This window comes from Dendrobates tinctorius, unplaced genomic scaffold, assembly GCF_039654945.1.
Source record: "Dendrobates tinctorius isolate UK_male_01 unplaced genomic scaffold, ASM3965494v1 ptg000138l, whole genome shotgun sequence".
NCBI classification, from domain to species: domain Eukaryota; kingdom Metazoa; phylum Chordata; class Amphibia; order Anura; family Dendrobatidae; genus Dendrobates; species Dendrobates tinctorius.
In genome coordinates this window covers 23,967,920-23,986,844 of record NW_027361806.1, presented here as the reverse complement: position 1 = coordinate 23,986,844, position 18,925 = coordinate 23,967,920, and the positions used below count along the sequence as shown (strand labels likewise).

The 18,925-nt window shown below is 43.2% G+C and overlaps 1 protein-coding gene across 1 annotated transcript in view; it reads left to right on the top strand.

Annotated features, from left to right (window-relative positions):
• ADGRL4 (adhesion G protein-coupled receptor L4) overlaps positions 1-18,925 on the top strand; it is a 166,474-nt gene that overhangs the window by 87,954 nt on the left and 59,595 nt on the right. Inside the window, exons 6-10 of the mRNA XM_073544869.1 lie at positions 275-454; positions 542-725; positions 5,608-5,724; positions 9,627-9,829; positions 18,177-18,356. Coding sequence (XP_073400970.1) covers positions 275-454; positions 542-725; positions 5,608-5,724; positions 9,627-9,829; positions 18,177-18,356 — 864 coding nt within the window. The remainder of the gene's footprint in view (positions 1-274; positions 455-541; positions 726-5,607; positions 5,725-9,626; positions 9,830-18,176; positions 18,357-18,925) is intronic.

Below are 18,925 nucleotides of genomic sequence, written 5' to 3'. Positions count from 1 at the left end.
GCTATCACTGTTCATCACTACATGAAATGAACTCATCTGTAGGGATTGGAGATTCCTCTGATCCCGTCATTTCTACGAGTGATGGGAAGAGCTTCCAGTCGATCCACCATGGTAGAGCTGATCACTGCTGAGTGCTGATGACTGTGACTGCATGTGGTTATCTGCGGGGTAATGCACTGATAACTTCCAGACTTCCCTGATCCCTACTCTGCGATCCAGACGTTGCGATTTGGCAGCAAACCTGCTTCCGCTCATCTCTCCGTGTCTAATTTAGGTCAACACCATCAAGGAGCCTATAGCAATTCTAAAAGAGATTCAGAGAAGTACAAGCCGAGAGCTGCTGCCGGTGGAGGTGATTTCCTACGTTGAAGTGCTCGCCGCTTCTTCTCCGCTGCTTGGCACTCTAAATAAGACAGCGCCAAACCAAGAGGCTCTCACTAATACCACCATTACCGTAAGTGATTCAGACTTGACATTCCTGTGAAAAAAGAGTGAGTAGTAAATGTCAGCACGCGCCGTAATCAGGTCTTTCTTCCTCTAGACTTTTGTGAACACTGTGAACAACTTTGTTGAAAAGGATAAAATTTCAGTTTGGAAAAAGTTAACTGAAGAGAACAGAAAGAAAAGTTTAACCAAACTTCTGCACACAACCGAGCAGCTGGCACTAGCGATGTCTCAGAACTTCCAAAAAACAACCCAGGTCAACGTTGACGCCAGTGATATGGGTGAGGGGAAAAAGCCTCCTTCCTTATACTATCTCATACCGAACCTTCGGTTTCATTTTTGTATTCACTTCATATCTATGTATATATGTTTAAATCTGTCTGTCTACATTGCTTTGAAAAAGTATTCACACCCTGTGAACTTTAGCACATTTTTCCACTTTACACCCACAAAAATAGATGTATTGTATACTAACACTCATAGCAAATATTTGTGATGTGAAATGATAAATGGTTTTCAAATTATTATATAAAATATAACGTGCATTTGTAACCAGCCCCCTGTAGTCTGATGCCCCTTAATGAAATCCTAAGTGACCGACTGCCCCCAGAAGTCACATCATTGGTAAATTGAGTCCACCTGGGTGTGATATCTTCTCGGTATGATTATAGCTGTTGTGTGAAGGCCTGAGAGGTTTGTGTAAGAACATTAGGGATCAAACAGCATCATGAAAACCAAGGAGCCCACCAGACAGGTCAGGGATAAAGTTGTGGAGAAGAGAAAAACAGGGTTAGGTTATAAAAAAAAAAATAGCCGAAGCTCTGAATGTCTCATGGAGCACTGATCAATGCATCATCTAAAATTGGGAGGTGTATGGCACAACTGCAAACCTACCAACACATGGCCGTCCACCTAAACTGACTTCCTAAGCAAAGAGAGCACTGATTAGAGACGCAGCCAAGAGACTGGAGGAGCTGTGGAGATACACAGCTCAGGTGGAAGAATCTGTCTACAGCACATCTCTTAATTGTTTACTCCTTAAATATGGCCTTTATGGAAGGATGATAAGAAGAAATCCATTTTTGAAAGCCATGACAAGTCCCGCTTGCAGTTTTCAAAAAGTCATGTAGGGCATGTGGAAGAGCAAAGAAGTATTGGGGCAAGATGAAAAAAATGCCATGTGTGGTGGAAAACTAACACTGCGAATCACCCTGAAAACATCATCCCCACTATCACACATGGTGGTAGCAGCAGCATTATGCCAGACCTAAATCCCAGAGAATCTGTGACAAGACGCAAAAATTGTTGATCACAGACATCTCCATCCAATCTCACTGAGCGAGAGGGAGTGTGCAAAGAAGAAGGGGCAAAGTGTCACCTCCTACATGTGCAAAGCTGGAGAGACAGACCCCAAAAGACTGCAGCATAGAAAGGTGGGAGAGACAGACCCCAAAAGACTGCAGAAAAGAAAGGTGGGAGAGACAGACCCGAAAAGACTGCAGCATAGAAAGGTGGGAGAGACAGACCACAAAAATCTGCAGAAAAGAAAGGTGGGAGAGACAGACCCCAAAAGACTGCAGCATAGAAAGGTGGGAAAGACAGACCCCAAAAGACTGCAGCAAAGAAAGTTGGAAGAGACATACCCCAAAAGACTGTAGAAAAGAAAGGTGGGAGAGACAGACCCCAAAAGACTGCAGCATAGAAAGGTGGGAGAGACAGACCCCAAAAGACTGCAGAAAAGAAAGGTGGGAGAGATAGACCCCCAAAAGACTGCAGCAAAGAAAGGTGGGAGAGACAGACCCCAAAAGACTGCAGCATAGAAAGGTGGGAGAGACAGACCCCAAAAGACTGCAGAAAAGAAAGGTGGGAGAGACAGACCCCAAAAGACTGCAGCATAGAAAGGTGGGAGAGACAGACCCCAAAAGACTGCAGAAAAGAAAGGTGGGAGAGATAGACCCCCAAAAGACTGCAGCAAAGAAAGGTGGGAGAGACAGACCCCAAAAGACTGCAGAGAAAGGTGGGAGAGACAGACCCCAAAAGACTGCAGAGAAAGGTGGGAGAGACAGACCCCAAAAGACTGCAGCAGTGACTGCAAAGAAAGGTGGCCTTACATAGTGCTGACTCAGGGGATGAATACAAATTCACGGCACAATTTTCAGATTTATATTTATATAATAATTAGAAAACCTCTCACCATTTCTTTGACCCATCACAGATACTTGTCTCTTTGTTTTGCTATCACAGAAAATCCCAATAAAATACATTTAAGCTTGTGGATATAACATGAAAAAATATGAAAAGGTTCTCGGGGTATGAAGACTTTTTCAAAACACTGTATGCACTTTTTTATGATAGTGATTTTATGTCTCAGCCTCTCGGGGCCTCCATTAGAAGCCGTCACTATAGTATCATTATCTCGGGGTCATTTTAAGGCTTCATATGCAGAAAATAGAAAGCGACACAGAAATCATTTGCTTTTGCCAAGTCCTGATTCGGGGAGTTATCGGGTGATTATAGTGTAAAGAGTCCAAGACGGCAGATTTTCCAAATGTCTCCGATTTTATATTGCCTGGTAATCCGCAGAAATAACACGGCTGAAGAGCGGCTCATGTGGTCATACCGGGATGTGTCCGGCACGGGCCGCCGTTACGGCTTTGTTTTCCTTCAGACGTATCACCATAACTACAGATTGGGCCCTAATCTCTGGTAACGCGGAGCGGAGGTCAGTGAAGGGTGATCCATAGGCGAGGAGCATAGCCGACCGTTACCGAGCACGGTTACCATGGCGACGTAATAAAACAAGGTGGACCCTGCCAGGGCCTACACTGAGCTCAGGGCTCTGCCTGCGACTTACTACGATCAGTGTCCCTGTAATCCAGGATCCGCGGCTGGAGGAGCGATCACATATGATGATAAAGTTACAGCCAACAGTACAAAAAGAGCAGGAGAAAGAGTCCATCAAGAACCACAGAAACCTGGACACAGTCAACAATAAAGTAGAGAGAAGGCCTCAGCGTCCATTGTAAACCACAGCCGGCAGGAGGCATTGATGATCTACCCTCAGGGCAGTGCGGACGAGCGATGGTTCTCTCCTCTGAAGTAGCGGGTCAATAATGCCAATCACAGTCTGATCAGAGATGGATCGTTGTGTGATCGGAGTGTGATCCGGTTCTCTCTAATGAGAAGATAGAAACAAAAATGTCTCCATCTTCTCCATTGTGTCTGAAAATGGAACCGAACTCAGATATCATCCGCGCTGGGACCGATGTTTCCACGGACTCATTGACTTGCATGGCCCAGTGCGATCCTATAATCACATCCAACTTGGGCACGCTATGATTTTTCCTCACACCGGCTCAGTCCGACGAAAATAATCGGATAGTATATGGCCCCATAGAATAGCATTGGTCCAGGTGCCATCCGGGTTTTGTTGGATCACACTCGGACTGTGCATGAGCCCTTGGGATTGGCCATCATTTGAGTAGTTCATCCTCTGGGATCTTCAACGATCGATCAACGCTATGAAAGGTTCACATGACACAAGATCCTTGGTTCTGGTCCCGAGGTCCTTGATCCCAGACACAGTCACACACCCGTACATGTGGATGTCCATAGCACCGACGCTCAGAAACACGTCTTCTTGTGATTCACCAGGGTTTGGTTGGTTCTTGTACCACGGTAAATAAAAGCTTATCATAGAGGTTACAGCTGGGGCAGGACACCCTTGAGGTTGACTTTATGTCCTTATATCTCCTCTGGTGACAATGCAGATCCGAGGATCTATGGGGTTGTCATGAGCTCAACATGGGCGGAAACTAGAGGCCACCACTATATAAAACACAAAAAAATGATTCGCAATGAGTCCGAAGGTCACAGTATTCTGGTGCAAGAACATTGCCTACTCCAAGAGTGCGAAGGCTACAGATCTCCTCTCCTGCACCTGCACTCGTCATCACAGCTCTCTACAATCCTCCAAAGGGTGCAGAGATGTCATATGGCTCCATTAGACGTCTATGAGGTTATATTGTACCTCGCCAGCTAAATGTGGGGACATGCAGAAGAGGGATCTCTCGTGGTGACACGCTCCATTAGATGCCCTAGTAGGGAGTGATCCATCCCATGAATACCTCTCACATACCGCACCATGTCGAGCACTATACTGTGACACTTAGATGCCAATGGTTCCTTAGTGCAGATCTGTAGTGGCTTCATGCGCCTTGATCATGTGCCCCCTGTCCTGTCCCCTGTCCTCCATGGTAATGGTGCAGCAGTGTGTGCTACTGTTTCTAGGAACGATGGTCACACAAAGGTGCTACCGCTCCTACAGACCCGTAGAAGTGAATGTAGCGGTGGCCAAGGATATGCACTAATGCTCCGTTTACACTTGGGTCACGGAGGTGAGAGCTGACCTACAGGAGTCTCAGACTTTGGGTTCTCACTCATTTAAATAATTGCATATTTTGCAGTATTAAAAAAAAGGTTTTTCCATCAATAACATTCAGCAGCAAATGACAGATGCCCATCGATACCGGTAACTGGGGTCCCCTGTCCCCATATACTTGCCGCGGTTATGCGCATTTATGACTCTACCACTCTGTTCACTTCTGAGTGCACATGCGTGACCGCAGGTCCCAAGTGAATGGGGAGTTGATCATGTGTGTGCACTCCCGTTCCATTCTTAGGGGGATCATGTGGCCCCCCAGGATAGATGTCACGGTCTCACCTGGGCCCTGGAGCTTGGGGGGGGGCACAAAAAGGTCCCTTTACCCACAAAATAAATCCAATAGTATTAAAGGCCAATAGTTGAGGGCACTTTTGGAGATTTTGAATTGGGGCTCGCGAGCTTCAAGTTACGTCACTCGGGAGATTTTTTCTTGGTCGGGCCCCCACATATACATGTATCGGCTATATGTGATAATGTTCTTTATGGGACGACCCCTCATAAGTTCAGTTACATTCCTGTGGAATAACCCAAAAGAGCTTTGTCGCAGCCTCTGTGGTTTATCCAGAAAGTTCTTTGTGTTGCGAGAGTCCGGGAGATTTTGTGCCTTTTCGACTGTTCCCCCTCGTACCTATTTTGAGAGCTGTATACATTTGCCATAATTCTTTCCGTCAGCAGCCGCGCGCCGCAGTAACACGTAATTCCTCCGCTGTCTTTTGCAGCTCTCAAACTGTTTACCTTTGACTCTAACCGCATGAAGCACATTCACCCGCACGCTCTCATGGAAGGAGATTACATCAAGATTTCTCCAAAGAAAAAAGAAGCCTCGGCGCCGAATGGTAAGGAGCGAACGTGCGTCGCCGTGTGTAGGACGGGAAAGGTTAGAACAATTTGCTGTAGGGTTCTGGCGGGTTAAACAAGTCTTCCGAAAGCCTCAGATATTCCATTTGCAATGAAAAGGCTAATGATCTAAATATTTGTATGCAAATTGCGGCAGGCGTAGAAATAACGGGCACATTAATGGGCCGTAATTAAAGGGGAACCGTCATTAATACGTAGAATTGTTTATCATGCTACATTGTATCGCATATTCAAATGTAATTAAACTTTACGCTTCTTCATTAGCAAGAAAATGAGCGGAATTTGGATGGCGCTCCCTGCTCTTAATTATATTGTGTCGTAACTTCTTATAGGCTGGAGATTAATAACTAAAGTATCGTACGCATTAGTAGGATTTTATATAGTGCCGATATCGTGGCTGCACGTCGAGAATCGGGATCTCAGCTACTGAAAATATATCAGATATAGGATTGTTCAGTGGCGCTGAAGGATTTTCTGGCCACGGATTCAGTCACTAGAAAGACAACAAATCTGCCAGCGTGCACAGGGATTGCTATAGAAAGAGGCATAGCCGCTAGGTGGTTGGGAAGGCACATATATTGCAGTCACCAAAATTCTCTCCAAGTAGAGAAAGTATAGCGGTGAGAGCCGTGACATCATGAAGTCTGTGTGTATCTATAGGTGTATAGGTGTATCACTAGGGTTATACAAATTATTACAGCAGCGGCGGAGGAGAATGTTGATCTTGTTGCAGACAGTGACCTATCATGTAATCATATAAGACTGCGGAAGTTAAGGCCAAGGTTGTGAAGTAGACTGGTACAGATTATGTTTGGCCATTCAGATGAAGAGGATGGTGACAGCAGCGGCACAAGAGTGCACTGATTTTATGAGAGGCAGTGACTACATTATGTATGTGATGATATGAATAAGTAGGGATGAGCAGACCCGTGAAAGTTCAGGATCTGGTACTCAACCAAACTGTAGTCCAAAGTTTGGTAAGGGTACCAGAAATATACCTGAACTTAGGCCTGAACTCGAACCCCATTGAAATCAATGCGGACCAAAACGTTGGAGCTGGAAAATGATAATCTCTCTTTCTTTCCCTCTCTCGCTCTCGTTCTCTCTCCTCCCCAGACTCCCGAACCATAAAACGGACTTCCAGGAGATGTCCGTGTTCGGAGTTCAGCACTGGACACTAGGTGTGCCGCACGAACCCTCGAACTTTACAGTTCAGGTTCACTCATCTCTATTAATAAGGATGGGATTGGCGCTGGCAGAGTCACTGTCAGGAATAAGTAGAGATGGAGCACTGTAGCCAGTCAGATGTTGTGAGTGATAATAGCAGCAGAAGATGAACGTTCTGATCTTGTAGGGAGCAGTGACTTGTTGTTTTACACGCATGTAATTATATTGATAAGGATAAGATTAGATCACACAGGATCAATGTCTAAAATGAATAGAGATGGAGCACTGTAATCAATCAGACGTTGCGAGTGATAATAGCAGGAGTGGAATATAGTGATTTTATAAGGGGCAGTGTCTTTTTCTTTCACCTTATAATAACTAGGAAAATACGGTACATCCAACAATGGTAGGCACTATCGTAAATGTGAATAGCGTTAGAGATGAAAAGAGAAAAGAGATGGAACAGTGAGGCCAATTAGATGTTATTTGGATTAATGATAGCAGCAGGAGATGAATGTGTTGATCTTCTCGGGGGCAGTGACCTGTTCACTCATGTGATGCTATTAATAAATATGGAGTTACATCTGACACTGTTACTGTTATGATTGAGTAGAGATGTAACAACAATGCCAATCAGATGTTGATTGCTATGACAACAGCAGGAGAGGAATGTGCTGATTTTGTAGGGGAGAGTGACTTGCTCATTCATCTTATAATAACAAGGATGAGATTACATCTGGCAGAGACACCATCATAAATGAGAAGAAATAACATTGTGTAACCATTGGAATATTGTGATGACAGCAGCAGGAGAAGAGTGTGCTGATCTTGTGGGGGGTAGTGACATATTCAATTATGTGAATATATTAATAAGGCTAGGGCTTCATACAATAGTGTCATGAAGTTCAGTATATGGGGGATGCTTAGTAGCCAACGCAATGATCGGAATAATGACAGCAGAAGAAGAGGAATCTGATGATTTTGAGGGAGAAAGTAACCTTTTTTTTCATTTCATTGTGATAATGTATCTTCAGATGTGTAATGCTGTAGTGTCTGTTCATTGTGCTCAGGGGTCTGTGAATATATACGATACACAGTTCATTTGCGTCATATACATCCACAGTCACCTGTATACCGTGCATTGTTTTCTCTAGCAGCTCAGACAGCGGGATCCAGGCTCTGAATACCAATGACAATGGAGGTGAATAACACTGCGAGCTCAGTCCTTAATAGCCGGAGCAAATGACTTTAAAGAACGATTTAATCAAAGAAATGTGCCACAGCTCATTAAAATAGTATTAGCTGAATAAATGAGCACAATGCAATGCGAGACCTGACAGCATTTGTCAAATCGCCCCCTCAAGTATTAATCTAGGTGCAATTAGGCAAACAACCATCTACCGTGTATTTAGGGGGAATATACATGTATTTACTGTTAGTGTGTTTGTGGAGGTAGACGGGAATGCGAAATGAAAGTATCGAGCTAAAAGAATAATTATTTGGCATCCAATTCACAACAGGAAACCGCCGGCTCTGAGGATGACGGACGGGAACAGACCCCTTTATCTGTATTTATATGATTGATAAATGACAGAATAATGCAATATTTAAAAAGTCTAATTCTATGGCCGGGGAGTCGCAACAATGTAACGTCTTGGGAAATGTTCTTGAGGAAACTTTGGGTGTTGGTTTTTCTTGTCATTCAACAAAAAAAAGGGTAATAGAGAAGCGAGGCAGGAAAAGTTGTGAAAACTCTGAACTTTCTGCAACACGGAGGTGCACATAGAAATCTAGAAACGACAAGTCCTCGACTCCAGATTCATACAGAAGTTTCTTTATAAATCATTTAGAATCTACAAAAAAAATTGTGGCACGATCCTGCAGATGCCAATTTATTCATCAGACGGTTGGCTACTTTATCTATTATCCTCCACCAGGTGGCGCTGTACATCACCATAAATCATGCTGTTATCGGGAAGTGCCTGCAGCACTAATGGAGGACTACTGCATTGGCAACCCCCTAGATGCATTGGACCATTAGATACAGCAGCATCCAGGCGGTTCGACAGAGGGAGAAAGCTTCCTCTGTCACTCTAAAAGGTATCCAATGCAAGCACAGGGTGCACACGGGTAAAATGGCTTCATGCCTCTTAGACTGTGCCAAAGGCCAGTGTATATTTATAAGGCAACAAAAGTCCCAATCTCGATGTATTTTATCCAATGCCCACCCCACCAAAAAAAAATTAATAAAAGTTAGTCAACAAGATTTAAATGCTTCAAAATGTCGCCAATTAAAATTATAGATCAAGCGGCAAAAAAAAAACAGCAAAACAACAAAACAAACTTTCATCTAGTTCACTAGTGGAAAAATAAAGTAGTTAGAGCAGCTGCAAAATGTCTGAAATATGCCACGAAGCCTTTTCGGGAGAATGACTGACAGCATTTTCCTATACCAACTTCACCTTAAAAAAACAAGCGGGTGCGTCACCGTCAAAGTGACGCCGTGTACACAAACCCTTATATGGAAGCAATAGGAAGAATCTTCTTTGTTTTTGCTCTCCCATACATATATACTGTATGGTATCTGTCTGCCTTGTGTGTATGTTGATGACATGTCGACTTTACACAAAACAGCAGGAAAGGCACAACGCTACAAAATGCACGAGCTTCTGATGTGCAGACTGACATTTCTGTGTTCTCCTCCTGACGCCAGGTACGGTAAGTGTCGTGTTCCTTCGATATGACAACATCGGATCTCTCCTTACATCATCGGAAGACAAGGCAGAAACAGACAATTATAACACCTTAGAGGCAAGCGAGATTGTAAATTCTCCAGTAATTGCAGCAGCGATCAACTCCAATCCTCCGACACTTTACCAACTGGAAAAAATCCTGTTTATTCTAAAGCATTTACAGGTGAGCTCATTTCTGTATCTTCTTGATAAATAAAAGTGATATTTTGTGCTTTGCAGAAAGAAGGACAGGTAACTGTATTCTATTCGATTAGACTCGAGGGTTCCTACATAAACCCCAAATAATGTCTGCATGGAATGAATTTTACCACCCGCTACGGCTACCATGTCAGTAGTTCTGGGTCTCGACCATGAGCAAGGCAGCTCTCTCTTCCCCTTCCTCAGCAGGAAGTCTCAGCACTAAGCAATGTCTGAATTATATCCAACCAGTTAGCTGCATGGCGTGGTGCATCAAGTCAGAGAAATCACATCGGCATAAGCAATGCTTAGTGATGTCTCAGCCTTGATATAATGGAATGAGTTTTCAGTTAGCCCACAAAGACAATATAAAAATTGGGATTTGAAAAAACTAGGCTTAAACAGTAACTATCTTTATTATCTTAAACAGCCTTTACAAAGTTATGAATCTTTGGTATACACTTTACTACCTTATGTTGCGACTTTCTTTCTGCTGGTTTATATGTCTAATCTATACTCTCCCGGATTTGATCTTCTCTGCTCCTCCACACTCATTCAGGGAGAGTACTCTTAAATAGAAATGGGCGAACATGAATATTAAAGTTCGAGATCCATACTGAACACCTACTGTTCCCCCGAACACGGACTTCTCCAGGATCTCTGTGTTACTGTTCAGGTTCGGCACCCCGAACATCAGCTGCTTCCCACTCCGTCATCTGCATAACAGTGCGAGAAACACTGGTGCCTTTGCTCTGATTCAGTGGTAAGATTCATTTCTTTCCCGTCAGAGAGCTGCGGTTACCGCCAATCACAGGTTGGGCTGATGAGAGAGAGTACTACTCTCCTCAGTCTACATCTGCTGCCACTGATAACAGCAAGATCAGGTGGCTGCTGAAGGGAGTATTCATCAGCCGCCATCTGTGCTATACATACGGTAAATAAAAAATTATGCTGAGTCTCTTCTATTTTTAATAACCAGCCCAGGCAAAACTGACAGCTGTGGGCTGCAACTCTCAGCTGTCATCTTTATTATGGCTGGTTATCAAGAATCTCTATTCTATACAAACCTTTTTTTTTATTATTTAACCCCTTTCTGACATCAGACGTACTATCCCGTCCATGGGACCTGGGCCCCTATACCCATGGGCGGGATAGTACGTCTAGCGCCGCTGATCGCGGCCGGGTGTCAGCTGATTATCACAGCTGACACCCGGCACAATGTGTCAGAGGCGGTCACAGACCACCCCCGACACGTTAACCCCTTTCACACCATGATCAAACATGATCGCGGTGTACCGGGGGTTAAAGGGAAGCATCGGCAGGGAGGGAGCTCCCTCCGCGCTTCCCTGAGCCCCCCACAGCAGGGCAATGTGCAGCGCTGCTGCGGGGGTCTCCATCCCTGCAGGTACCCGAATCGAAGATGGCGACGGGGACCTTCGGGGGCCTGCAGGGAGCTGGCTTCCTCATGCCTGCAAAGCGCAGGCATGAGGAAGTCTGCGTCTATGCCTGTGACAGATCGCTGATCTGTCACAGTGATCTGTGATGTGACAGATCAGCGATCTGTCACATGACAGTGATGTCCCACCTGGAACAATGTAATAAAGTTAAAAAAAAAGTGTAAAAATAATTTTTAAAAAGTCGCTAAATAAATTAAAAAAAAAAAATTCCCTAATAAATTCATTTTTTGGAAATAAAAAAAAAAACAATAAAAGTACACATATTTGGTATCGCCGCGTTCGTAACGACCCACCCTATAAAACTGTCCCATTAGTTAACCCCTTTAGCGATCCCCTTAAAAAATAAAAATAAATAACGAAGCAAAAAATAATGATTTATTATCATACCGCCGAACAAAAAGTGCAATAACGCGCGATCAAAAAGACGCATATAAATATCCATGGTACCACTGAAAACGTCATCTCGTCCCGCAAAAAACGAGCGGCCATTCATCATCATGAGCCAAAAAAAAAAAAAAAGTTATAGCTTGCAGAATAAAGCGATGCAAAAATAATTATTTTATATAAAATTGTTTTCATTGCATAAAAGCGCCAAAACATAAAAAAACAACATAAATGAGGTATCGCTGTAATCGTACTGACCCGAAGAATAAAACCGTCTTATCAATTTCACCACACGCGGAACGGTGTAAACGCACCCCCCCAAAAGAAATTCATGAAAAAGAAATTCATGAAACGCTGGTTTTTGTTCATTCTACGTCCCAAAAATCTGAATAAAAAGCGATCAAAAAATGTCACGTGCCCGAAAATGGTACCAATAAAAACGTGAACTCTCCCACAAAAAATAAGACCTCACATGACTCGGTGGGTCAAAATTCGGAAAAATTATAGCTCTCAATATGTGGTGAAGCAAAAACTATTTTTACAATAAAAAGCGTCTTTTAGCGTGCGACAGCCGCCAAACATAAAAACCGCCATAAATAGTAAATCACTGTGAAAAATGAGGATGAATGAACTCATGGAGATCAACATCCGGCACTGCGGAGACACCATCATATGTTTCTCAACGCAGTGATTCTAGAGCAATGCCCCCATCCCTTATGGGAAATATGTAAAATATGCAAAACACAAGCCGCAGAGACACCATCACATGTTTCTCAACGCAAGCAATGACCAACCAGGTCTTTCCCTGGGAAGGAACAACCACGGGAAGGGCAGCTGTCTGTGGATGGATACCATGTTTTGGCATAGGTGGTTTCCTTCATTGGAGACTGCCCTTCCCGTGGTTGTTCCTTCCCAGGGAAAGACCTGGCTAGTCATTGCTTGCGTTGAGAAACATGTGATGGTGTCTCCGCGGCTTGTGTTTTGCATAAATAGTAAATCAAACCCCCGTTATCACCCCCTTAGTTAGGGAAAAATAATAAAATTAAAAGAAAATGTATTTATTTCCATTTTCCCATTAGGGTTAGGGCTGAGATTAGGGTTAGGGGTGTGTTGGGGTTCGGGTTGGAGTTAGAATTGGGGGTTTCCACTGTTTGGGCACATCAGGGGCTCTCCAAATGCAACATGGCGTCTGATCTCAATTCCAGCCAATTCTGCATTGAAAAAGTCAAATGATGCTCCTTCCCTTCCAAGCTCTGCCATGCGCCCAGACAGTGGTTTACCCCCACATATGGGGTATCAGTCTACTCAGGACAATTTGCAAAACAACTTTTGGGGTCCAATTTCTCCTGTTACCCGTAGGAAAATAAAAAATTGGGGACAAAATATCATTTTTGTGTGAAAAAAATGATTTTTTATTTTCACGCCTGGGCATTATAAACTTCTGTGAAGCACTTGGGGGTTCAAAGTGCTCACCACACATCTAGGTAAGTTCCTTGGGGGGTCTAGTTTCCAAAATGGGGCCACCTGTGGGGAGTTTCCACTGTTTAGGTACATCAGGGGCTCTCCAAAAGCAACATGACACCCGCAGACCATTCCATCAAAGTCTGCATTCCAAAACGTCACTACTTCCCTTCCGAGCCCTGACGTTTGCCCATACAGTAGTTTTCTCCCACATATGGGGTATCAGCATACTCAGGACAAATTGGACAACATCTTTTGGGGTCCAATTTCTCCTGGTACGCTTGGGAAAATAAAAAAATTGGTGACTAAAAGATCATGTTTGTTGAAAAAATATGATTTTTTTATTTTCACGCCCGGGCGTTATAAACTTCTGTGAAGCCCTTGGGGGTTCAAAGTGCTCACCACACATCTAGATAAGTTCCCTGGGGGTCTAGTTTCCAAAATGGTGTCATTTGTGGGGGGTTTCCACTGTTTTGGTACATCAGGGGCTCTCCAAACGCGACATGGTGTCCGATCTCAATTCCAGCCAAAAACGTCAAATGGCGCTGTGTTGTGAGTTCATTTTCCCCTTCACCGTCAATGTCTGATGAACTTCCTCTTCTGGTGAAGGAAGGTAGTGAGGCTGATTACCAAACACCTGATCTGGTAGATGATGACTGGGTAACAGGAAACTCTGACTGGATATAAGGCAGCCGACGCCCTTCTGAGTCGCTGGTGATTTCTCTGCTGGATTCTTGGAGACCAGTCTGATTCCTGCTTCCCAAAGATAAGTTTTTGCTCTGCTATTGAACTTACTAGTTTTGTTTTGTTTACCTTGTTTTTTGGAGTTCAGCCATCCCTGGTCTGGGGTGTGCTGAGTTCCATTTTTGTCTCTGATCAGTTTGTCTCTTTGTTCTGTCTTCAGAATTTACCTGAGTGCTGATATAGTCTTTTTGAAGTCCTAGCGACTTCAGGGCCTGTTTTTCCTATCAGTCGGTTGGTACATTTTTTGGTAGGGTTTTTTACGGATTGCAGACAGCAGCTTTTCTATCCTGTCCTTTTTAGTTAGCTTGGGCCCCATCGTTTGCTCAACCTATCTTTCTATCTGTGTTAGTGTTTTCATCTTGCTTCACCGTCATTATATGTTGGGGGCTGCCTATTGCTTTGGGGTCTGCTCTGGGGCAGTTTAGATTTCCTCTTTCTTTCTTTAGGCCTATTTAGTTCTCCGGCTGTGATCGAGGGGTCTAGGGCATCGTAGGAACCCCCCACGGCTACTGTTAGTTGTTGTGGATAGGATCAGGGGTCTGCAATCCGATAGCTACCAACCTCTCCGGTTTTCTGGACTTAGCTTGTATTTTTGTTTTTTCCTCCTTCGGTGACTCATTCATAACAGCGCTGCTTCCCTTCCGAGCTCTGCCATGCGCCCAAATAGTGGTTTACCCCCACATGTGGGGTATCATCGTACTCAGGCCAAATTGCACAATAACTTTTAGAGTCCTGTTACCCTTGGGAAAATAAAAATTGGGGGGTGAAGAAACCTTTTTTTGGAAAAAATGTGATTTTTTAATTGTACCGCTGTACGTTATAAACTTCTGTGAAGTCCTTGTGGGTACAAAGTTCTCACCACATAACTAGATAAGTTCCTTGTGGGGTCTAGTTTCCAAAATTGGGTCACTTGTGGGGGGTTTCCACTGTTTAGGTACATCAGGGGCTCTCCAAACGTGACATGGCGTCCAATCTGAATTCCAGCCAATTTTGCATTGAAAAAGTCAAACGGCACTCCTTCCCTTCTGAGCTCTGCCATGCGCCGAAACAGTGGTCCCCCCCCCACATATCAGGTATCAGCGTACTCAGGACAAATTGCACAATAACTTTTGCAGTCCAATTTCTCCTGTTACCCTTAGTAAAATAAAAAAAATTGAACTTGAAGTATTTTTTTTGTGAAAAAAAGTTAAATGTTCATTTTTTTTTTTAAATATTCAAAAATATCCTGTGACGCACCTGAAGGGTTAATAAACTTCTTGAATGTGGTTTTGAGCACCTTAAGGGGTGCAGTTTTTAGAATGGTGTCACTTTTGGGTATTTTCTATCATATAGACCAAGTGGCTTCAAATGTGATGTGGTTCGTAAAAATAAAATGGTGTTGCAAAAATGAGAAATCGCTGGTCAACTTTTAACCCTTATAACTTCCTAACAAAAAAAAATTTTGGTTCCAAAATTGTGCTGATGTAAAGTAATCATGTGGGAAATGTTACTTATCAAGTTTTTTGTGTGCCATAACTCTGTGATTTAAGGGCATAAAAATTCAAAGTTGGAAAATGGCGAAATTTTCACCAAATTTCCGTTTTTTTCACAAATAAACGCAAGTTATTTGAATGAAATTTTACCACTAACATGAAGTACAATATGTCACGAGAAAACAATGTCAGAATCACCAGGATCCATGGAAGTGTTTCAGAGTTATTACCTCATAAAGGGACAGTGGTCAGAATTGTAAAAATTGGCCCGGTCATGAACATGCAAACCACCCTTGGGGGTGAAGAGGTTAAATAAATAATTTAATGGATATTGCCCCCCGAGCCTGAAAATAGCAGCCCACAGCAACCCCACAAAAGGCACATCTATTAGATGCGCTGTTTTCAATGCATTGCCCAGCTCTTCCCACTTACCCTCACACGGTGGCAAGTGGTGTAATAGTTGTGTGTTTAACATCTGCTGTTTTATGGCCGCCGACATCAAGCACATAGGTTAGTAATGGAGAGATGTCTGTAAGGTGCCCCCATTACTAACCCCATAGTCAGATTGTAAAAAACAGCCAGAATAAAATCCTGTAATTGAAATAATGGCACAGACTCCTTTATTTGAAATAAAAATAAAAAATAAGTTATACTCACCTTTACCCCTAATCCACTGAAGCCCATGTCACCTGTAAAAGACAGAAAATAATAAACTATCATAATATCACCCTTACACTTTATCCAGAGATGCCCATGTCACCTGTAAAAGACAAAAAAATAATAGACAACCATATCCCTCACCTTTCCAACATTAAAAAATCCATACTGTCCCACGACAATCAGGATGATTTGGAGAGCAGTCATACTATTGACTATTCTCTCCGCCAGCCGCCTCACACTGAGACAGGAGCATAATCATACTTCTGCAGTATGTAGCGCTGAGTTGCCATGAGAAAGTTCACCGGAGTTCATAGCTGATGAACACTGGTGACCTCATTTGCGTCACTGCTCACTGCGTGAGAACTTTCTTACAAAGTCAGCGGTGCCACAAGCTCCTATCTCAGTGTGAGCTAGCTGACATGACTAACGATCGCATCACTGATGTGAATGCTCTCCAAATCATCCGGATTGTCATGGGACAGTATGGACTATCTTCATTTTGGAAAGTTGAGAGGATATGGTTGATTATTATTTTCAGTTTTTCCAGGGGACATTGGTTGGCTTCTGTGGATTAGTTGCAAAGGTGAGTATTATGGTTGCTTATTATTTTCTGTTTTTCCGGGGGACATGGCTTCAATTGATTAGGTGCAAAGGTGAATATATTTATTTCAACTACAGGACTTTATTCTGTCTGTGTTATTTTTTTTATCTATAAGGTTAGTAATGTGAAGCTCTCCTGCCTTGTTTCTACATAATTTCACCGTGACTAGTTGAGACCATTCCTTGTACTCAGCCAGCCCCCTCCCATACTATCCTGTCAATATTCTCTGCCATTACTTTAGTCTCTTTTTATGGCTGGTAGGTGGATACAGGATGATGGAATAGTAGGTAATAAGACCTGTCAATGTCCCCATATCTGCTCCATGGCTAGAAAAAGCTGAAATTAGACATATCCTACAGAAAGACAGGAGAGAACATGAGCCGCGTAGAGCAGCCTATCTCCAGATAGGTAAATCAGCCTTATTGAATTACTACAGGAGGAACGTACAGTGTGCATAATTACTGGCTTTCTGCACAATCCGATAATTCTATCAGCGGAGCGGACGATTATGAAGCCGCGTACAGTCCGGGGCTCTAAATCAGAAAGACGACGCAACCAAATTAGAATTGTCTTTAATGCTCAGTAAAATGAAAACGAGCCTGTTGTGTGGATGCGGCCACAATCGGCTGGGAGAGATAAGCGAGTATTCATTCCAGTGCTAGGAAGGCGCAGAGCGAGCTGTAGAGCCGCCGTCCCCGTTATACCGGTGTACGGTGCGCCTTCTGCTGCATCTCCGGAATTCCCACTGCAGTAAACATGATTCTAGTTATCGTTGTAATTGATACATCTTATCTCTCATTGGACAGTTTCTATGGCAACTTGATTGAAGAAGCTACAATTCTGGAAGTTTGAAAGTGATGTGTTGCCGCAGTAACCTTATAAATAAATATCTAGGGGGCGCCATCGCTCCGTGGCGCCATGCTGTAACTGCTGGGCACAGCGTAACAAAGTAACATTGGGTCAGGTTTCACTTTCAGGGGTCTGGGAAAGCTGGGGACAACCCGTGTGGCAAATAATATGCCCCACATATTAGTTGTCAGTGAGAAACTAATATGTCCCCTATAACAGTATCCACAGTGGCCATCATCCAGCTTTTCCAGACTGCTGAACGGCTTCTAATCTGTATATTACTATAGTAATGGGGTGTATCTCCATGTTAAGGAGCTGAACAGGTTAATGTATCGTGTTATAGGAAGCAATTCAGTATAACTTGTCTTATTGTCCAGTGGGCGGGCCTACTAATAAAGCATGGCAATCCCAATCGTTAAGTGGAACCGCCCACTGGACTCCTAAGCAGGGATTTTAATGAAAAATATATGTTTTATTTAATCATTTTACAAAAAAACAATATATCCTTCTGCTGAGCTCCTCCTGGTGTATATACCACCGACAGCCGCTCAGACGCCGGGCTTAAAGCTGGGAAACAGCTCAAACATTTAGGACTCATGCACCTGGTTGTACAGAGCTGCAGTGTGACACTTTATGGTGTGGATTTTATTTTTCATTTATTTATCAATATATAAAACTTTTTTCCGCTTTATGGTTTGTTTTCAGCCATCTATAGATACGGAAGCAACAAAATGTGCATTTTGGAAATACGCCCCAGAGTCATTGCGGGGAGAGTGGTCTACGGGTGGGTGCGAGGTGGAATATTCCAATATTTCCCACACTGTGTGCAAATGTGACCACCTGACTCATTTCGCTATTCTGATGTCATCCCCCAATTATAACCAGGTGAGGATCTGTCCAATGCTTTATTGTATATGTTGTGTCTTACAGAGACAGTGCCAACAATACAAAGTACGGTGAGTGAGATGGGTTTTATGACACCCGATGTATTGTATGTGAGAGGAAAGCTGTCATCAGAAAAGGACTTATTGTTTAAGCCAGGCTTATGTGCACATGGATTAGTTGTTTTTATTTTAGCAATGTTTTTTTTCCATCTTACAATTTTTATATATATATAAAATAGTAATCTTGCAACTTTCACACTGAGGCTGTCTTACATTTAAACTTCCTGTTTTTTAAGGAAGAATTTTCAGGAGGCTCCTAATAATCAAAGGTAGTATTACAATGACTAATATCACCTCTATATACAGTATATAGCACAGTACTCACCATTCACAATAGGTGATGTCACAGCTCACCTCCTCCTCCTGTACAATGACTAATATCACCTCTATATACAGTATATAGCACAGTACCCACCATTCACAATAGGCGATATCACAGCGAACCTCCTCCTCCTGTACAGTGACTGATAACACCTCTATATACAGCTGATAACACAAGATCCACCATTC